General features: G+C 36.1%; 3 protein-coding genes across 5 annotated transcripts; 2 read left to right on the top strand and 1 right to left on the bottom strand.

The window, feature by feature from the left end:
- Positions 1-634: 634 nt before the first annotated feature.
- On the bottom strand, positions 635-1,104 carry LOC120133687 (TORTIFOLIA1-like protein 1). The gene is made up of 2 exons (XM_039150222.1): positions 870-1,104; positions 635-766 (listed from the first exon to the last, which is right to left on the bottom strand). The coding sequence occupies exons 1-2, from the start codon at positions 1,077-1,079 to the stop codon at positions 680-682; spliced, it is 297 nt and encodes a 98-aa protein (XP_039006153.1). The 5' UTR covers positions 1,080-1,104; the 3' UTR covers positions 635-679.
- An 8,937-nt stretch (positions 1,105-10,041) lies between these two features.
- Positions 10,042-13,467, top strand: LOC120133764 (putative pumilio homolog 8, chloroplastic). Its single transcript, XM_039150284.1, has 5 exons — positions 10,042-10,765; positions 10,856-11,018; positions 11,715-11,878; positions 12,642-12,900; positions 13,241-13,467. The coding sequence occupies exons 1-5, from the start codon at positions 10,053-10,055 to the stop codon at positions 13,346-13,348; spliced, it is 1,407 nt and encodes a 468-aa protein (XP_039006215.1). The 5' UTR covers positions 10,042-10,052; the 3' UTR covers positions 13,349-13,467.
- A 1,296-nt stretch (positions 13,468-14,763) lies between these two features.
- On the top strand, positions 14,764-20,561 carry LOC120133746 (protein LNK1-like). 3 transcript variants are annotated; one of them, XM_039150276.1, is made up of 9 exons: positions 14,764-14,871; positions 15,371-15,484; positions 16,929-17,512; positions 17,728-18,049; positions 18,415-19,119; positions 19,215-19,360; positions 19,466-19,601; positions 19,700-19,802; positions 20,527-20,561. In XM_039150276.1, the coding sequence occupies exons 2-9, from the start codon at positions 15,464-15,466 to the stop codon at positions 20,544-20,546; spliced, it is 2,037 nt and encodes a 678-aa protein (XP_039006207.1). In that variant the 5' UTR covers positions 14,764-14,871; positions 15,371-15,463; the 3' UTR covers positions 20,547-20,561. The 3 variants fall into 3 exon arrangements, with proteins under 3 accessions (XP_039006207.1, XP_039006200.1, XP_039006209.1); XM_039150269.1 differs by having other exon boundaries at positions 20,514-20,551; XM_039150278.1 differs by lacking the exon at positions 20,527-20,561 and having other exon boundaries at positions 19,700-19,950.
- The last annotated feature ends 2,054 nt before the right edge of the window (positions 20,562-22,615 follow it).

Below are 22,615 nucleotides of genomic sequence, written 5' to 3'. Positions count from 1 at the left end.
GATGAATAGAAACCGAGTTGAAATGAAATAAGCCTTTACATATACATACAAAAGAGAGTTGCAACTATTAAGATTCAACTCAAACTAAATCCGAGTTTTAACTTTTTATGTATATTTGGTATTGTAAAGTACAGCAGTGGGGTAGATACTGTCAAGGCTGAGTTAAAGTGTTTTCCCAACAAACCAAGGGAATATCTGACACAGATTTTCAGCATTCACTTTTGATTCCACCAGAAAACAGTTATGATTAGTTACGGACTTACTTGCAGAGTTGATTTATTTACAAAACAAAAAACTTGGCAACAGCAACAGTTTCCACCTTATGAGCAAGTCTTACCATTTCACCTAAAAATTTATAGTAATCCATGGTCATGTTAGTGAAAACTGCAAGTCAGGGGGAAATTGCTGATGCCAAGGTTAAGCATAATCGGCGGCCATTAAGTAGCCTTTTGATTTTTTTTTCTTTCACTTAACATTCACTTCATTGAAAAAGACTTATCGAGCTAAAGTAACATTTCATGAAGTTTGCAAACACAACACAGGATTCCAAAACCAAAACCAGCAGATTTACTTTTCAAACTGTTGCAGCTCGATTTTCCAGGCCGTTGCCAATTGTAATAAAAGTTGGTCAGGTGCTGAACCTTCCCAATTCTCTGGTGGATCCATCGTGGAAGCTGCCTCATGTAAAGTGCAACAGAAGCTCTTTCTTCAACTCCATGGGAATGGCCAATGCATCAGGTCCATTTTCTAACACCACTTCGACCAGCTGAAAATTTACCGGAGAAATAGAAATTAATAGGGAAGTTACAAAAGAAAATGTCTAAATAGAGCAGCTTGAAGAGAAAGCATAAAAAATGAAGAGCTCATACATGTTGAATCCAGGATAGACAAATATCAAACAAATCTTGCTCCATAAGAAATTGCACAATAGCATGCAATGCTTCATTTGCTATCTCATTTGATAGTTGTTCAACCATAGGGCCTGATCTATCCATTAGCTTTATAAGCAAGAGATCATCCCCTGTAGAGAGAACTTCGCCATAGGCAGAATCCATATCACCTACTTGAAGGGCATGCATTGCATTGCTCCAAGAAGTTCAGACAGGATCTTGCTGCGGTCATACGTTATCATCAATAACAGCTTCAGCAGTCAATTCAGGAACATGACCTGAATGAGATGTTACACCATCCTCCCCAGCTACGCGAATTGCTTCCAAGGTAGCTATTATTTTCTTCTTTATTTGAATTATATTTTTGTAATATAAATCCATGAGCTAAATAATAATGATAAAGTATGCAGAATTAAGTATAAATATAAAAGATAAATAAATAAATTATTGTATATAGAAGATATAATAAATGTTGTATCTTAGATAACAAAAATAATTTAAATCTTTTTATTATTATGAATATCTATGATAAATTATTGTATACAGAAGAATGTAAACCTTGTCGATTGAAAAATACAAGAAACCTCCTAGTGAATGCGTCACATATGAACTGAAGCTAGTTTCCACAATGTAAACATTTAGTTAAATGTTGATGTAAAATTTTAATATATTTTTAGATAAATTATGTAAAATTTAATATTAATTAAAATTAAAATAATACATGATATATTTAAATACTCAAGTAATATATTATCAATATATATAATTTTTATATAACTAATTTTTATTTAAATATTTAGAATTTTACTTGTTAAAAATATAGAACAAGGACAATTTGGTAAAATATACATTTCAGTAATATTTTATTCCTTCAACCAAACATGGTAATCTTACATTCCCGCCAAACCAACCAAATACAGTAATGTAACATTCCCCGTAATCTTATTCCCTGATAATCTTTTATTCCCACTGGTAATCTTACATTCCGTGAACCAAACGTACCTTAAGAGTTGTTAGTGTACTCTTTTCCTTTAATTAAAATTAGAAATATTTTTAATGAGATATTCATAATTTTTAATGAAATATTTGAGAAAATTAGCCATTTTTCTGGGAGATTTTCCCCAAAAATCACCGGTGATCGGTATATTTATCGATCTAACACCGGTCAGATTATATTTTTCGATCTAACACCCGTAGCAGTAAAGCGCCCCCCTGAACCGCGCTATATGCTGATTTGGCGTCACGTGGAGTATAGCGCGCACCAAAATTATATTTAACGCGGTCCCTGATCCGTGCTATATAATAATTACATATAACGCGGTGCAGGTACCACACCTTATATGTTTATAAATACCTCGCATCTCTCCTCACATCTCCTCGCATCTCTCCTCTCTTATAAATTAATACAACAATTCCGTCAACGAGTAATAATTCTGCCAATCTTCTTATATTTGATTTAGAAGTTCGTGCGATTTTTTGTTATAAGGTAATTTTGTTATAAGTTTTTAATTATACTTATTGTTTATTATCATTATTTGAAAAAATATTATACTAATTATTTTTAATTAATTTTTATGTTTGTAAAATTGAAAAGCGGGAGCATACGTCGAAATAGTTTTACGGTGCAGGTAATAATATAAAATTATATTATTTAAATTATTTACGTTGATGTGTAAAAAAAATTGTGTTATATTTTCGTTCATATATAATTTATTTAATCAAGTTTGTTTAAGTTATTTTTTTGCAGATATAATATTGCCGCACTTTTAAACTCAAAGAATGGTGCGACTTTCGGCTATTGTTTATTATGATGGTGAAATTCGAGAAGATGAAACCGGCGTTGTTTTCGTATCAAATGAGCATGTTAAAATATCATTCAAGAGAAACATAACTCTTGAGGAGCTGATAACGAAGATTTCGAGGAAGATTCATGTTGGAAGTAACAGAAGAATGTCGTTGTTGCAATACAGATTTCCAACATCATTGTGGCCATTAACTTATACAGCGTTCGAACTTTCGAACAATGATGATGTTCAAATGATGGTTGAAGCTCAAAGTAATTATTCAGACGCCGCTATTGAGATGTATGCACATTTTGTTCAAGTGTGTGTTGTTCGGGGTCAATCTTTAAGCTCACACTATGGGCTGGCTGAACAAGTTGATCAAGTTGACAGCCCGACTACAGTAATGTGTAATGATTTTAATGCCATAGTGGGGAGACATTCATCCGCAACTCCTTACGATATGTACCGAGGTGGGTCCACGAACAATCTGTATGGTAACACCGCGTCCAGTTCAAGGGGAAGGCATTCATCTGCAAATTTCTTTGACCATATGGAGATGCCATCGACGCAACCATCTGTGCAGTTTCCATTTGACACGATGACTTCAAGCTCCAGGGGGAGGCATTAGACTACGAGCTTTTTCGATCTCAATGTCGATATGCCTTCCAGTTCAAGGGGAAGGCGTGCAAGTAGTAGGTTCTTCGACCTAAATGTGGAGAGCGTGGAGAAACCATCATCTCCACCAGAAGAACCGCTTCGTGAGCCTGGTGCGGAGATGAGACTGGACTATTCATTCACCCAGAATCACCGCAATTCAACTCCGATGATGATGAAGTTCCAGGAAATGTGGCACAAACTGACTATCCCACCGGCCTACAAAAACTGGGAAAACCCATACATCGCTGAGTGTGAAAACTGTACAGGAGGTGACTGTGCTGCGCCCATGGGTGATGAGACTGAACCCGCCAAATATCCAGTATATGAACCCTAAGTCGGATCTACAAACATAGACCCATAATAACCTCCAGGAGGGGTCATCTGTGACGGTGGCGGGGTCATAAAACCAGGTGAAGGCGGCGGCGGCGACATCTGGTAATGGAAAGGCGATGACGGCATCATATATGGCTGCGGTGGCTACTGGGAAGGTCCTGCTGGTACAACTGAGGATGAACTGGAAGCACCTGCTCTCCGTCCACGAGTCGGGGGATGATGGTGTTGTGTCGGTGAACGTCTCTGTCGATGTCGTGGAAAGGTCTGCCCTCGTGCATCCTCGGGAAGTAGAAACAGTTTCCCGTTACTGTTGAACCACTCATAATAATCCTCAGCATACATCAAGAAGTCAGTAAAAATGGGCTCTCTACGTGGAAGGCGCCGATGTCGATCCTCCCACAACACGACCCACTCATGATGCCTCACCAGCCAATCTGTATCTGTCTTGCCGCGTCTATCTAAGCTATGCAATTTGTCCATATTGCGAGGTGTTTCCGAAATTGGTTGAAAACAACCAAACTGCCGGAGCACGCGATCAGTGGAGTGTCACTCGACGGTCGTATAACAGATCAGAGGGACCATCGCCATCCAAACATCTGATGGACCCCTCAACTCAGGTGGGATCACCGCCCTCACATCATCAGTAGAATATGACACCCATTCAAACTAAAACAAATAATATATAATTTTTATCAAAATAATAATCTAATTATATAACTATAATCTAAAATCGATTTTTAAACATTAAATTTCATACCTGTGTGCCAACCTTCTGATCGATTAGCACCCTAATTTTTTCTAAATCATCAGGTAGCTCCTGATGATTTTTCCTATCAGTAGACCACCTATTCAAGGAAAACAAATTGTTATATGCTGTATAAAATTATTAATATACAAAATCAGTTTTATAATTACCTCAGAAGTAGTGGAAATACGAATGGGTTCTTCACAACAGGACATAAAAAGGGCAATCGATACCATGCCCAAGACTGCAGCAGCAGGAGACATCCGCCGATAGCATTACGTCTGTAGTCAGTGGCTTCACACATCTCCCTGTACAACAAAGCTAAAACTGTTGAGCCCCAACTGAATGATCCGACGAGACGAAAATCGCTAAGATGTCGCAACCACATGTAGTGAACTAGGTTGCGCGATTTGTCCGGCATCAGCAACCCTCCTATCAACTGCAGTATGCATGCCTGTGCATACATCTTAACCTCATCCTCAGAGGCGTCTGCGCTCAACTCCCGAAAATTGGCATCTAACCAATTTAACGGTATCCTACCTCCGATAAAATTTTCCGGGACACGTCCTAGACTATCCCGACACAAAGTAGTCCAAGAACCGAAAGCTATCCCCGATATCACATCTCCATCCATCGGAAGCCCTAGGTGCATAGAAACATCCTCAAGCGTGATTGTGCACTCTCCGCACATAAGATGAAATGTGTGGTCTCCGACCTCCACCGCTCTACTAAGGCAGAAATCAGGTCTGGCTCTATCTTACAGTGACCCTTATATCTACCTATGTAACCGAATCCAACCTACTAAATACGGCAAGACACGGCTGGGTATCACTAACTTAAGATTCTTAATAAAAGGATCTAATACATGGTCCTTCTCCTAAAAATAAATAATTACAAAAATTAATTTTTACTTTAATAATCATGCATTAAATAAATCAACTAATTATTACTAATAATTTAAATTAAATTAAAAGGTTAAAATGTTACCGTATCAGCAAAGTGTCGAGATATTTAATTCTTAATCTAATAATCATGCATTAAATAAATCAACTAATTATTACTAATAATTTAAATTAAATTAAAATGTTAAAATGTTACCGTATCAGCAAAGTGTCGAGATATTTAATTCTTAATCAAATAATCATGCATTAAATAAATCAACTAAATATTACTAATAATTTAAATTAAATTAAAACGTTAAAATGTTACCGTATCAGCAAAGTGTAGAGATATATGATTTTCATCCGAGCGAAGTAGACTGCCTTCTATTATATATCTGCAAAAGAATTATATTAGTAAAATATTAAATAAAGTAAATACATAATAGTAAAAATATTATAAAATATACCTTAAAAAGATAGAGTATTTGATAGAAATTTAGACAATTTGAGAGAATTTGGTGTGATAAAAGTGATTGAGGATGGGGGTATTTATAGGGAAGATGGGGACGTGTATTTAGGGGTATAGCGCGCCCCCTGCACCGCGCTATACCCCATGTGTCAGATACCCAGGTATAGCGCGGATCTGGGGGCGCGCTATACCAATGTGGCGCCAGATCACCGTATATCGTGAGGCAGGGGGCGCGCTATACCCACGTGGTGCCAAATCAGCGTATAACACGATTCAGGGGGCGCGCTTTACTGTTACAGGTGTTAGATCGAGAAATATAATCTAACCGATGTTATATCGATAAATATACCGATCACCGGTAATTTATTGAGAAAATTGCCATTTTTCTGTGTATGATTTCTCCTTTAATCATATTTGTTTTAATTACGTTCTGGGAAGAGCGTGTACTTCACGTAAACGAGTGAGAGCGTAAGCTAAGTAATTTATTGCCTATTTAAGTAGTAGCGAAAAGGTCGCTCAACTGAAAAATTACTTGTAAAGAAAGAAGCCTGAGAGAGCTGGGAGCATATGCCATGTCTTTTTTTAAGAGAAAATAACCTCAGTGACTAAAAATGACTTATAATATACGATTTTAACCAACTTTTTTTGGATTTGCCAAAATGACCAACTAAATCACAATGCGATCGATAATTCGCAACGCGATCTCCTGTATCGCAAATCAGTTTCCATATTCGTAACGCGAACTTCGACTATCACATTACGATTTACATATTCGCATTGCGATAGTCCAAGTTCACGTTGCGATTTATTCCGAGTTCGTTGCGATAGTCGAAGTTCGCGTTGCGATTTATTCCAAATTCGTTGCGATTTATTCCAAGTTTACGTTGCGATTTATTCCAAATTCGTTGCGATAGTCGAAGTTCGCGTTGTAATTTATTCCAAATTCGTTGCGATAGTCGAAGTTTGTGTTGCGATTTATTCCAAATTCGTTGCGATAGTCCAAGTTCGCGTTGCGATTTATTCCAAGTTCGTTGTGATATTCCAAAATCGCAATGACGGTATTGCATTTGTTTCTTAAGAATTTTCTCTAAAAAGATAGTATTCGCGCGAGAGTCCCCCTTGTTCTCTATCACTCAACAAGGAAGTGGGAAAGCCAAGCCTTAAATACCATTCCAATAGTATTTCCAATACTATGTGGGATTGAGCATTACCAACACTTGTTCACAATACTATGTGGGATTGAGCCTTAAATAGTGATATTATTTTTGAATGTTTTGCTTAAAATTGCAATAATCGCGATTGATTGTAGATTGACTTTTAATTATGACATATTTAATCGTATAATACTAATGCAATTGGTTGTTGATTTAGTTGTTTTAAGGTGCATGATTGTTAATTGTTTCCTGAATAATCACATTGTATTGGAAACAAGTGTTGGTAATGCTCAATCCCACATAGTATTGGAAACACTATTGGGAATGGTATGTAAGGCTTGGCTTTCCCACTTCCTTGTTGAGTGATAGAGAACAAGGGGGACTCTCGCGCACCGTCGCCGCCGACGTCCGTCTCGTCTCGGGTCGGGTCGGGTCGGGTCGGGTCGTGTCGTGTCGTGTCGTGTCGTGGTCGTGGTCGTGGTAATACGTGTCTTCGACAGGTCCGCGCGAATACTATCTTTTTAGAGAAAATTCTTAAGAAACAAATGCAATACCACCAGTCGTTGCGATTTTGGACTATCGCAACGAATTTGGAATAAATCGCAACGCGAACTTCGACTATCGCAATGCGAATATGTAAATCACAATGCGATTACATATTCGCATTGCGATAGTCCAAGTTCGCATTGCGATAGTCGACTATCGCATTGCGATTTACATATTCGCATTGCGATTTACATATTCGAATTGTGATTGTCGACTATCGCATTGCGATTTACATATTCGCATTGCGATAGTCAAAGTTCGCATTGCGATAGTCCAAGTTCGCATTGCGATAGTTGGTCATTTTGGCAAATCCAAACAAAGTTGGTTAAAATCGTATATTATAAGGCATTTTTGGTCAATGAGGTTATTTTCTCTTTTTTTAATGTTAAATTCACGTTTTAAAAATAATAATTTTAAAATTTTTAATAAAAATAATATCAAATTTTAAATTCTAATTTTTATCAAAATCATGAATCGAGTGATATTAATAATAAAAGAATTATTTTTATTTTTTGATATATTAAGTTCGAGTACTAAGAATACCAAAGATGTGAGGTTTAATGTCAAATTGTTAAGAGTTATCTTTAAACAGATATTATGTTGTAGATCAATAATAATAATTTTTATTAAAATAATTAATTTTTTTATTAATTTTTTATTAAAATTTTGTAGCTTATAATCTTATGACTTGGATTCTTTTTAGAAAAAAAATTCAAATTTAATACAATTTTTTTAAAAAAATGGTAGTAGGCTATTTTTGGAAGTTAAAAGTTGCATTTATATTAGTAAATTAGGCATTGCATATATGAAAATACTAAAATATAACTAAACAACTGCCCCTGATATTTTAAGCAATAAATTGGACCAATTTTACTTATTATTTTAAATTATTTTAAATTAAATATTAATATTTTAAACTTAAATTCATAGTTTTATGTGACTTTATGATAATATAAATATTAATTTTTTTAACTATTTTAAATAATATAGAGTGATTATAAGATATTTTATATTCAAATTTTTTTTAATCTATCGACAATACACTCACACTCCACATTTACTCAAATTCATCTGTTTTACAAAAAATAACATTTTTTCTATTAAACAAATAACATTCAACTTTATCACAAGGGTAACTTAATAGATTTCTCAGTTAATGTACTCAAAGTTGTTATGATTAAAAGATTAAATACATTTTTTAAATAGTATAGTATAATTACAAGTGAATATATGTTTATAATAATTTTTTGTCATTGACTATACATATATCGTACAAACATAATTGTTTGAATACAATTTCTTAAAAAATGATAATTTTATTTTTATCGACGAGACCATTTAATAGGTTAAAGATAAAAGTATTTTTTCATTAAGTCTTTGTTTATTTATAAATTTGTAAATAAGTTTTATTTACAGAATCATATATATTACTTTAATATTATATGTATAGTTGATGAGAGGGGAATGGGAGCAAAATATAAATAGCGTTTTGTTTTGTTATTATCTACAAGCCCAGCTTTAATGGCGTAAGAGAGTAGAATAGGGAGAGTGTATGTATATATTTCTACGGTTGTTAGAGTAACCGTATGGTGATGTGATCTCCTTTAATCTTCGCATGCTTCACCAACTCTTCAAAGAAGAAAACCCAAAACCCAAATTTAAATTATTTTTCATATCAATGAACTGCAACTTGTTTTCCATTTCCTCTGTTGATGTTTGTTTTCAAAATCTGAAGCGAAATTCTTTCTGGGTATTTGTTATTTAAGTGTTTTTTCAATTTGTATCTGATGTGGGCGTCTTGATTGTTTCCTGGTGTTCTCTTTTATGTGTGTTGGAAGCAATATCTGAGATTGGGAAGAAGAAGAGAGGAAACATGAAGGATGATGAGGAGTTTGAAATGTTGTTAGGTGAGATCACTCATGCAACATCACATCATCAACATCACCTGCATCAAAAACGTGATGATAATCATGTGAATGGGTCATTTCATGGCATGTATGGTCTTATGTATGAGGGCACATCAAGTCGTTATCATAAGCATACATGTGTTTCCCCTGTAAGCGGTTTCTCTTTACACTCGGATGGTTCTTCCTCGAGTCTGTTTTCTGACAATGGATCACCTCCATTACAAGACCTTAAGCCGCAGCACTTGCCTACTTCACTGATCATGGATTCGGCTGTTAGGACCAGGGCCAGTTGTGATGGCTTGAATGGTGAATTGGGTCTTCGTAGAAATCGTAGTAAAATGTATATTAGCAATGATCAAGAGAAGGTTGGTTCCAGTTTTAGAGATTTTTCATTCGAATCCGATGCGATTCTACTCGATAATCCGATCAATGTCGAGAAGTACAAGCTCGGTGACGAAATAAGGAAGGGGTTTCCTGGTTTTATAGGAATTCAGCCCACTTTTCCAATGAATGCTCCATTGAATTTCAATGGTAGGATGAATATGGCGTTTCCAAATGATGCTTTGATTTCTGATCAGGGAATGGGTTGTTGGAATGGTGCAATGGGATCTCCTTGGCATAAAAACGAACATGCATGTAATTGTCACCACCAGAATGGAGATTCTGTATCGAACTTAAGGGCTTCTATGAGTAAGCTTTCGGTGAACGATGCTTTAGTCCATGGAAAACGAAACGGTCTGAATTGGAATGGAGGTCATGCTTGTCCCAGGTTGATTCAAGCAACCCCTCGTGCAAGCGCCGAAAATCTGCTACATCGTGGGCTGCCACAAGCCAATGGGATGGCTAGGGGACACTCAAATGCTAGAATCCCACTCGAAGGTCTCGAGGATTTTACTAGAGAAGATAGTTTTGTTATTCAAGGGGAGAGTTTAAATTATATGATCCATAAGGGACTTGATTGTCCAAGGGAGCAAAACAAGGGTTTTCTGCAGGAGATCTGTGCGAGTAAGCCTCAAGAGAGAAGCTCGCAGCTGGATGGTTGGTCTCAAATGGCAGCAGCTGGTGGAAATGCTAAGAATTCTAAGTTATATAGCCATTTCTCTTTGCCACCGAAGTGTAACTCTTTGGCAGAAGCTCATGGATACATATACTTAATAGCAAAAGATCAACATGGCTGTCGGTTCTTACAGCGGGTATTTGATGAGGGTTCCCAGCTGGATGTGCAAATAATATTTAAGGAGATCATTGATCATGTAGTTGAACTTATGATGAACCCTTGTGGGAACTATCTCATGCAGAAGTTATTAGAAGTATGTGATGAAGAACAGAGAATGCAGATTCTATTAATGGTTACGGAAGAACCAGGGCAACTTGTCAAAATATCTCTGAACACTCATGGGTATGTCTGACACACTGCAATATATATATATATATGTATGGATAATATTTTCATATCCACAGGTTCTCAAATTGTTTTTCGTTCTTTTAGCACTCGTGTAGTTCAAAAGTTGATCGAGAGTCTCAAAACCAGGCAGCAAATTTCACTGGTTATATCAGCCCTTGAGCCTGGGTTCCTATCTCTCATAAAGGACCTTAATGGAAATCATGTTCTGCAGCGTTGCTTGCAATGTCTTACTAGTGAAGATAACAAGGTAAGCCTTCTATATGCTGAGTTGCTGAACATTAATTTATGATGTGTTATTTTTCTTGTACAAGTTCCATACCGGAATGTCTGTTTTAGGGGTCTGCATGAATACACGCCATAATGGATAGCATCCCTTTAATCACAAGTAGATTGAGCGTTAGTTTGACAGAAGGACATTTGTTTGCTTCCCCTTTAGAGGCAATGCATTGCAAGTCACTTGCTTCATAACTGCAAGTCATGTGGGCTGTCCCGTAGATGTCGCATTCTTTGGTTAATCATTAATTGGTTTCTGAACTCCGAAGTCAAAACATTAATAGTCCTTGATAATATCTGACTATGCTTTTTCCTTTTTTTGATAAAGGGTTAGATGTCTTAAGCTTAAGAGGGCTGAAAATTAATCTGGCAATATGACAGCATCTAGTCTCTTTGGAACCATGAAAAGTGCAAACTTAATGCGAAATAGTGCTGTGTTTATCTTTGCTGTCAGAATACATCGTGCTGCTTGTTAGCTATTTCTTGCAGATGTTGTAGTTGGTGCCAAACTACTTGATTTATTAGGGTGTCCTTTTATGTAACTTGGTAGTTTTATCTAAAATTCAATTAAGATAATGATGCACAAGTGCTCGTTGCATTTTGACCGTTCAGCTTTTTCCCGGTCTCGTTACTCTACAGATATTTCACAATTATCTTCCAACTGTGACAGTTTATCTTTGTTGACGCTGCAAAGTACTGTGTTGATATTGCAACCCATCAACATGGCTGTTGCGTCTTGCAACGATGCATTAGCCACTCAACTGGGGAATATCGAGAAAAGTTGGTTGAAGAAATATCCACCAATGGGCTTCTACTTGCACAGGATGCATATGGGTAAGTATTAGTACTATATTCTTAGTCTATAATTGATTAATTCTGGAAAAAAAATCTTATAAGGGATGTATAGATATGTACGTAATTATAAGAATTTCTAGTTTGCCGAATAGCCAAACTTATTGGTCAACTGGAAATACAGAAGGCGTGGAAGCTAAAAAATCGTTTTGGCATGTGGGATGGTGGTAATCCTTTGCTATTTGGTCCTTGTGTGATATTAGAATGTGCTGATGGCAAAGATTGATTTCATAAAGCGAATTAGCGGCTAGTTAAGAGTTATTTAAAATTCAGGCTTGAAGCATGCTGAATAAGCTGTTGCCAATTGGTCTAGTGCTCATATTGAAGTTCAAAAACAATTTTTTATCATCTCTAGGTCCTTCAATGTTGATCACTAATGTTAATGAATCACTTCTTCCTTTCCCCTTTTTTTGGCATCTCAAGGAAACTTTTTCTTTTTCGCCTCTAGGTGGCCTAAACAGTTGGTTTGGTCCACGGGTGCCATCTTTTGTTTGTCAACATTACAAAAAAGATGGCAAAAATAAGTCGTAGAAACTGTGAAAGCTTTGTATTTGTTGAAATGGGATCTGGTTTGCTGCTTTTATCATTTGTGGAATACTTCATTGGCATAAGACTGGTTTGTCTATTATGTATAATTGGGGACCAGTGGCCCCTGCAATGAAGTTTATGATAGATACTTTTTCTTTTATGGTATAAAATTTATCACATTCTTTTCACAGAAGATTTATGTTTTTTCATTTTGCAGAAATTATGTTGTTCAGTTTATCTTGGAGTTAAAAATCCCATCTGCCACTTCAACTTTGATTTCTCAATTCGAAGGGAACTATGTGCACCTCTCATCGCAAAAGTTCAGCAGTCATGTGGTTGAAAGGTGTCTTGTGGTATTAAATGACGAAAGCCGGGCAAGAATCATTCGTGAATTGCTTTCTGCTACTCACTTCGAACGATTACTACAAGATCCGCATGCAAACTATGTTGTGCAAACTGCTCTCCGTGTGTCCGAGGTTCTAAAGTCAATACTTTTCCTTTCATTAACGGAATAATCCCTCAATGAACATTATTTTGCGTCCCTGTGGCACTTAAAGCATAGATATTTTTCTGCATAACAATGATCGATACCGCAAAAGAGAACCACACTCAGTTTTTTTGGTACCGACTACCGAGTACCTGCAACATGTACAACACATAGTTTTGGTTGAAAATATATGCTCATACAATAGTGCAAACTCGATTCCACGTTAGGATCATGTCTTAGTAAATATTCATATTAGAGACAGGGTTAATGTTCTCATTGGTTTCTTTCGGCGTCTCCGTCAATGATTCGCCTCTTGTTTTCTATGTCAGGGACCTATGCACAACTCACTCGTCGATGCAATCGGATCCAGGAAAGCAATCTCGCGGAGCAGCCCATATTCCAAGAGGATTTTCTCTCAGAAGCTTATGAAGAAGTGATGTAAATGCCCCTTGTCTCTCTCTGTAAGAAGCAATGCTTTTTCCTTGTTTTTGTTGTTCTGGTGGATTTAACCATAAAAAGGCACGGTGAACATGTGTTGTCGCCCATCTTCTCTGAAGAGACTGTAAAGAATAAAGCAATTTTGTTTCAGAGTTGCTTTAAGTTTTGAGCATTGTATTATTCTGTTGTCTTTATTTGTATCTATGCATTCATTGTATATCAAAATATCTTTGTTTATTTTGAACATTGTGCAATGTATACAAGTTGTTAGGGTTCCCCCAATGTGGTCCGTGGGTGGATGCCATTTTAAACAGCATGCTGGGTTGGGTTTTTGCCCCACCCGAATTAAATTAAATCTCTTTATTTGCACTTAACCCTACTCGGGTTTCGGAGGGTCTAATTGTAAAAAAATAATATAGAAAGAGGTCTTGTTGTAATTGTCTATAAAGTATATAAAGGATAATTATAACATTATGTTAGGTTGAGTTTTTAACCTAAAATTAAAATCAAATTCATTCCAATTCGATCACATCTTTCAAAAAACTTAATCTAAACTTGAATTGTTAAAATAAATAGTTGATCTAATCGAATCGAATCAAATTGAAACTTGTCGGGTTTGAGTGAAATGATCATCCCGTTGATCATGGTGTTAGAAAACATTTTCTAAGATATCGCGTCTTACAAAATGTATTGGAATTCCGATGATAATAATAATATTCAAACTCATGAATGGGTTGAGAGGTATTACGGTAGTCACAATTTTGAAAATTTCAAATTCTCATATAGTGTATGTATTTTTTTATATTTTATAGTAATGATTTAACTTTATATCTTCTAAAATTTTAATATAATTTCTTAAAATTTGTATTTTTAAAATTTTAATATAATTTTTTAAAAATTTACATTTCTAATATATAATCCTACGTATATTCATACTAAATATCATAAATAGTCTAATTTTTAGTACAAATTGTGAGTCTACATAAATACTTTATCAACTTGAAAAAGAAAAAGGATCCAAAAGTTACAAAGCAACCTTTAAGGGGGTGGGCGAACGGAATAAAATAAAAAAGAAAACCAGAAGCTCCTACAAGTGGGTTTGGTGGGGGGGGGGGGTGGGGTTAACCATGTCTGAAGATTCTAGGGACACGTGTCGATATTAAGGACGTGGACCAATCACGTAAACGAAACAGATCGGATCTCATCGCCCCCACTCTCATCCACGAATTCTGATGCACATCCCTTTTAGCTCCGCCGTTGTTTTCACCTCCTCGCCACGCACTCTTAATAATTAATAAAATATTAAAATTCATTGATCTATTTGTTCTCTCTACAGTCCCGGAATCTCATCTTTTGGACTTTTTATTTTTTGAAATATCATCTTTTGGATTTAGGGCTGGTGAATAACTTTGTACTGTAGATTTTGGAGCTTTCTTTTGTTTGTGAAGTTGTGCGTTTACTTGTAAACAAATTGTTTGTCTCTGGAGAATTTGATTTCTTTGGTGAAATTTGTCAGTTTCAGGTGAGATTTTGTTTGCAGATCGTTTTTGTTTTATTTTTTTTTCTGCGGAAGTTTTGTTTTAGTCTATCTGTTTAGATTCCGCTTGGTCGTTGATTTTTATTTTTGTTTAGTTGCTGACAAATTCTTGAAATGAAACAGAACTTTAGATTTTTTTTTTTAAATTGTAAACTGCAGACTAGAAGTTAAGTTAAATCTGATACTATTATTTCCGATTGCAATAGTATTTTTGCTGTTAATAGGGTTATTCTGTTGTTTGGTTGATGAGAACAAAATGATTTGGACCTAGATTTACACTAGAGAATAATAATTTTTTCGCTATTTGTTTACTGGTAAATAGATGCGGATTGCGTTTCGTGCTTTGATGCTGAAAAGTAAATACTTTTTGTTTTATGTGTATTCATAGTTTTAAGTTTTAGATTTGGTTATTGTTAAAGAAATTGAAGTTTATTTTTTCTTTAGGATTTTTCTAATTTGTCAATTTTTCTGTTTTCTCGGTCAGAAAGCTTAACCAGACAATAACCGTCTTCCATAAACGCGACAACCGACTAAAGGATGGAATTTGAGTTTAGTGGTGGATAAGGATCTCATAGGAATGTCTGACCTTATGTATGAGGTAAGTGTCTCTTGTTTATCTTTTACTTTTGTTTCAGTTTACTTCCATTTTCTAGTAATGGAATATTTTTTAGGATCTCGTAGGATGGAATATTTTTTTGCTTATTAATTCAACTTGAGATTGGTTTTACTCAGTTGTTCACTAGATTTTTCAAGCCAATAGAACTTGTGTTGTGGGTAAGAAGAAAAACAACAGTAATCAAAAGAAATAAGGCCAAACAAACAAGTAGGAAAGAAGATGTGACTCAAGAAAAAACTTAGGGTTAAGGAAACCTCTAGTTTTCGTTTTATTCAAAGAAAATAATAATAAGTTGATGTAATATTTTTACTACTTTATTTATGCTAGGGTTACAAAGATAAGTTAATCTTAGCCCTAGATTTAAAGCATAAAGGAAATTTATAATCCTAGTCATCCAAAATATATCTAATATTTAATAAAACTGAGAATAAATAAATATTATAATAATATAATATCCCGTGTCAACTTGAAGTTTTAGAACATGGAATAACAACTCTTTGGTTATGATAATAGTGGAGGGATTTATTGAAAACTTGAGGGTGATGGATTTGTTTTGAAGAAAATCTCAAGTACTGTAGTTTGAAGCTTGTTGTTCCATTTTTTGTGGGTTTTCTGTTTCTTTTTGGATTCTGTTTATAAGTTAGGATTATGGGTCAGTTTTCCCATTGTCTATATTGGAACATGCTAAGCTCAAGTCATATTTTGGTATTTCTTTCTCTGTTAGCGATGGAGGTGGTACTTTCTGTGTGTATTTGTTAAGTCTGGTTGTCAAGTTAGGTTATATCATATTATATATTACATCTGTGTTCTAGGAATGATTGTGCAATTCTCCTCTTTTCATTAGAAGTTGGACATCCTGATAAGCTTCGATGAATTTAACCCTAAAATGGAGTTTATTCTTTTAGTTTAAGTTGTTTTCAATGATTCAACCCAAACTGGATTTTGTTAGCAGGAATCATTGTTCTGTCTTCTTGGTGAGTTGTTTTATATATATGATTTTATTCATTTTACAGACTTGATAGGCCAATGTTAGATTAATGCCGATTTTTGGTACAATAGAGCCATTACCATCTAGTGCGATGGTAAAAAATCTTTGGGGTTGAAGTGTGCAGGAGCATGAGCAAAGGCATAGGCACGAGATGACTGCTTTATAAAAAAATACCTTGTAATGGTATTTATGCTAGTGGGATAATAATTGGATGGGTATTCTTTTGAAGATTGCTGTTCAGATTCGCCTTGAACCGCCTTAGCGACCACCTTGTTTTTGGTTGCAGTACCTTTTTATGGAATGCTTTGTGCTAGTTAAGGGATGTAACTCAGTTCATCCTTCTAGAAGTATCTTTTACTTGATCTACTCTGTTTTCATTTCCTTTGATAATGAATGAATGAATGAGTATGACTAAACTTTAAGTAATTGATGTTACAGCTTGAAGATAATGTTTGGGATGAATTCAGTGCTAGTACTACCGATGATCATATAGTTCCTCATCCTGTTGATGAATATGGGGCTCAATTCAAAGTTCAAAGGGATGGTCAAACGAAACCACAACATGAAGTGACTGGAGTTGCTAGAAATGCAGATAATTCGATTAAATATGGTATTTTCGGGGAGAAGGGAAAAAGCTTTCATATTCTGACCAAGAACAGAATGTTAGAAAAGGATTCATGGTCTGACAGACCTGATGGAATATTTCCCACTTCAGGTGACAATGACTCACTCAAAGAAGTAACAGGCATGGTTTCTGATGATCCAATGATGTCTAGCCATGGTCTCAAAACTGGCGATATAGATTCAGTTAGCAATGATTTCTGTGCAGATGATCCTGTCTTGGTTGACAACTGTGCTACAGTGTACAATAACATCTACCTTTTTCCACTAAATCATATATCTGAAGCCAATGATGATATCAGATTTTTTAATAATAACCATGAAGACAAAGAAAACGGTGATCTTCTATGTTATGGTTGGGGGGACATTGGGAATTTTGAGGATGTTGACAGGATGTTCAGGTAGTTCTTGAAATCCCTTTATAACTTTCATGTTATGCTCTACCATGTAAAACCTGAGGTTCACTGGGACCTTTGCTTTGATTATAACTTCAAGTATATACATTCAAACATCCATAAGTATCCACATAATGTAACTGCACCATATTTGTATCCGTGCATGTACATGGGGTTTACCAAGTACTATCAGTACTTAGCTTTTCTTATTGGTCACACAGAAATTGTGATTCAACGTTTGGATTGGGGAGTTGCAGTAATGAAGATGATTTGTGCTGGGTTTCATCTTCACAAGCAACTGAAGGATCTCAAGATGTGTTCAAGGCTGATGCTAAATTAAATAGTTTACCAGAGAATTGTGCAACTTCTAGTCCAGATGCAGGTACTTCAACTATTGATTCCGACAAGAAAAGTGTTCTCCTTGATGACAAAATAAGTTCCCTTGGTATGAGCAGTAGAAATCCTGGCCTTGCTCACATGTCATCTTTGAATGCATCCAATAACAAATCTGGAAGTAAGGATGGCTTGACACCTAAGGAGCAGGTTAGTAAAATCTTTCTTCTCCTTTCTCAATCTTTTGAAATCCACATTTTATTTAGGAATATCCCACTATCTAATTTTGGCACCCAGAAATTTGTCATCCTCCTAGTATCTTTTAGGCACATTTTCTTTCCAAGGATATATTTCAAGCTACAGTAAATTAGGATGATAAGTAGAAATAATACTCCGTTTTGATAGTGCATGTTCATAATGGATATAAAATCCGCAATCTAGATTTGGATAGTGATTGATATAATCCACTCTTAAGCTCGTTTCAGATGAAAAGGTTTGCTGTAAGTTTTCCTTCGACGTGTTGTTGCCATGTGAAATTTTTGCTATGTTGTCCTATTTGTATTTCCAAATTACAGATTAGTCCACAAAATAATCAGTCAAAGCAGCTGAGTGCATCGGGAGAAAGAATAGATCATCGTCTTAAAAATGGAGACTATTGTCACCAATATGGTAACATCAAGCAGTTTGCAGACGTGAAGCATCTCTCTAGTGATGCATCCTGTCAGCTCTTTTCCTCACTGGATCTTCAGCAGCTGAAGCAAAACATCGGACCTGATTCTGTAAGTTATGTACAGGCAAATGTTCCTTTTATGCATCTCAACTACAGCAGTCCTTCGAACCAAATTTCAAGATGTCCAACTCTAGCTAGTAACAAATCTGAAAGAGACGGACATCCTACTTTGACAAATGGTTCATCTTATGCATCAAATCAGGTACAGTCCATAGATCGTGGTCATTCATTTGAGGTTCCTGACAATGTAACGAATGAGAAGAGAGGAAAGCTGAACCACCAACAGGTTACACAAGTCCCACTCAATAGTGTTGTCGACCAAGCAAGAATGGAAAGACAGGTTGCATTTAATGATCCATTCACTTCTCAAAAGCAGATCTGTCAGTCGGAACGGGATGAAGGTCATAGTGAAGGTGAAGGATTTAGTGTAGGAAAGCAAGCAGAACTAGGTTCTTCAAACGGGCAGGAAAGCTCTAGTGTAAGTTCGACATTGGCTGAAGTCTCACTAGAAGCATCTAGTTTTCGACAGCTTCAACAAGTCATGGAAAAGGTATGGTAGATGACAAGATTTTGTGATGCGCAGAATCACATGTTCCTTATAGATAATCAGTAAACAGGTAATTGATCAAGTTATCGAATTTTCAGTTGGATATCAGGACAAAACTGTGCATACGGGATAGTCTGTATCGTCTGGCTAGGAGTTCTGAACAGAGGCATAACTGTGCAAATACAAGGGAAAGTAGAGATGATAAAGATGCAAGTGGACCTTTTGAGGCCGAAGAAACAAGCAAGTATGTTTTTGTTCCTCTGTAGAAAGGACCATATAGATGTAAACATGATAAGAATCCGTTTTCGAACTGTTACATCTCGAATATTTTGTTTGTTTTCTTTTTCAGGTGCACTAGATTTATGGATATAGAAACTGACACAAACCCTATAGATAGATCCATAGCACACTTGCTATTTCACCGGCCTTCGGATCCATCTCTAAGGCCTGCTACCAAAACAACATCTTTAAAGTCTCATGGGACGGTAAGCATTTGCCTGTCACTCGTTTTCCTTTGAGCTTGAAGAAATCTCTCGTTTCTCTAACCTTACAAAGCCTTGTGCTTGTGGACTGGAAATGGCAGATTCGTGGCTCGACCACTACTGCACCCGTGATTGCTGGAAAACACGTTGGCCATGACGGAACTGATGCTGGTTCAGATGAAAAACCCGCTGAGCTGACTACAGGTAACATTGGAACTTGATGAGAACACTTGTAAAATATAATCTTATTTTATGATCATGTAAAATGCATTTTGGAGTGCGGCCTCAAAACATAAAGATGATGCGAGGTAATTTGACCCTAAGATTCAATTTAATAAAGAGTTTTCTTTCCTATGTTGGCATTAATTATCATTACCAATTTATTATTGAAGGAAACCAAATGTGTGTATGTATTGAAGGAAACCATATATATATATAATATTATTTTTTTTCGAGAGGGCGTCACGACCCCATCGATTCCTTCACAGTTCCGTCACTAGTTGCATGATTTTGAATTAAGTTGTGGACGAATTGCAAGTTCAAAATATATTGGTTTATGTAAGTTTTAATATCGTTTGGATTCAGTATCAGTTCAAACGAAACTTTTATGAATATAGTTCAAAACTGTCCAAAATAAACACATCTTTAATATCTTTAATATTATTCTTTCCTAATAAATGTTTTATTATTCTTTTTCTTTTTACAAATTTTAAATAAAATCCTAATACTATATAAGAGAAATGGAGAATTCCTGCTGAAGGAAGGGGAGTACTACTAGTAGTTTTAGGACTTACGACTTAAGAGAATATGAGGAAATAAAAATGACCAAATTGACTAGTCGATTAAATATGGTTGATCAAATCTTATCATTCTTATTTCTTGGTTACAATTAAAACACTGATTAACAGTGGATAGGCCGAGCTTTCAGGGGAGCTTGATCCAGATTGACAATATCCTGAGCAACATGAGGGGGATGCTAGATCAGGGAAAATCCCAGGCTAGGGTGGCGTTCTAGCTTCGTGAGGATGTCTGCCAGTTGTTGGTTTCCCTTGGAGTGTAGTTGATCATGAGATGCCAGAACCGGCTAAGAAGCTCGTGGATTCTCCTGACCAAAGCTGATTCATAATATTGGGGGATAGTTAGACATCGAACAACTTCATTGTTGTCCACTTCCATTGTAAGGTCGTGAATCCATCGGTTCCATGTTATCTCGAGGCCATCCAGAATGATCCAATATTCAGCTTGAAGATCGGAGAAACATCCTATTTTCCTAGTGTGGCCAATAATCCAATCGCCCTTCTTGTCTCTGATAGCTCCACCACTTGAAACCAGCATTGTCACGGAATTAACTGCACCATCAGTGTTAAGCTTAATGACTCCATTGCTGGGGGATCTCCAGCGTTGGGTAAAGCGTTTAGTAGTGAGGTGTGTCCGAGTGTTTTGTTGATTAGCCTTGATGGAGCTCGCCCAAGCTTTTGCCACTAGGATGATTTCCATCGAGGACCATATTCAACTGTTAATTATGAAATTGTTCTGATGTTTCCACAGCTTCCAGATAAGAACGTCAAACAAGTGGTGCCATAAATAGTCTGTCTGATTAAGACCTGCATTATTGACAAGATTAGACTCCAACTATTCCATTAAAGGGGTAGAGAAAAAAAAACCCGAATGCAAATGAGTAGGGATTATGTGAGTCCAAATCAAACGGGAATGGTGGCAATCTCGATGAGCATGGATAATAGTTTCGTCCTCCAAGCCACAAAGATGACAGCGTTTTCTAAAGTGGTTCCCCTTCTAGTGTGTTCCACATTGGTCATTATACGTTGGCGAAGCACAATCCAAATAAATTGTTTAATACGTTGAGGGCCATCGAAATTCCAAGCCAAAGACCAGGTTTTGCTTGCGGTTCCCATCGATCTTGTTGAAAAACATTGAAGGTTGACTTGACAGTGTAGGTTCCATTCGGATTCCAACGCCAATTCGGTATATCTTCTCCTATGCCATCACAAGGCTTGGGTATGCTAGCTATCTAATTGACGAGGTCCTCATCAAGGGCTTGAGGCATCATGTTGAAATTCCATTCCCCATTGGTTCCCATAAACCAGAGTCCATGGTGTTATGAATACTGTGGACCAATCTCTCCATGCAGAGAACAAAGATATAAGGTGAGTGGGGGCATCACTGTCGGATTCCTCTAGAAGGTTTAAATTTTTTCTGTCGGAGATCCATTCTAGAAAATCTGCATGGACGAAGAGGTGACAAACTGTTGAAAAGTCAAGCATGAGCCAAAACTTTCAACAATTTTGGCTGAAAATGTTCGGTAAATTAATGAACCGATTTCGGTGTTATTTTTGTTGAAAATAAAAATAGGAATATTGTACTTTAGTCCCTATATTTTTAGAGTATTTACAAAGTTAGTCCTTAAGCTTCAACTATAAATATCCTTACTCATTTAGCTTCAAAATCATCCCAAATCATTTCTTTCACCCAATACTAGAGAGCTTTCTTGTGAGTTGTGAGTGTTTTGTAAACACCTGTAAATTTTCTCTCTTTAGTAAAAGATCTGCAGCAGTCCGGAGACGTAGGCAAAATTGGCTGAACTCCGTTATCAATTTCGAGTATTATTTTTCCGCTTTTATTTCGCATTCTCACTAATCTGGTTATAAGGAAATTACTCGGTCATTTCCCAACAACTGATATTAGAGCTTTTGATTGTGAATTTTGTCAATTTTTCTTTGAGGTCACTATTCACGTGAATAGTGAAATTTGGTCGGCGATACGAATTTGTCGACGGAGGGGTTCTAATACACGGTGGTTCTCGTAAATTGTCATAAGCGATTCAAAAGAAGCTAGATTCGAGTGGGAGCGATGACTTTGAGTGTAATACCCCAAAAATTTAGACAATGACCAAAATGAAAATTTGGAAAGTTTGATTTTCAAAGTAGAAAATTTGGAAAAAGTTTAGGGAATTAAGTGATAATTTCCTAAAAAGAATTTTATTCCATAAATAGATGGTT

The sequence above is a fragment of the Hibiscus syriacus genome, unplaced genomic scaffold, assembly GCF_006381635.1.
Source record: "Hibiscus syriacus cultivar Baekdansim isolate YM2019G1 unplaced genomic scaffold, ASM638163v2 tig00001777_pilon, whole genome shotgun sequence".
Classification (NCBI taxonomy): Eukaryota; Viridiplantae; Streptophyta; class Magnoliopsida; order Malvales; family Malvaceae; genus Hibiscus; species Hibiscus syriacus.
The sequence above is the reverse complement of the archived record's forward strand: the minus strand, read 5'-3'. Positions and strand labels throughout refer to the sequence as shown.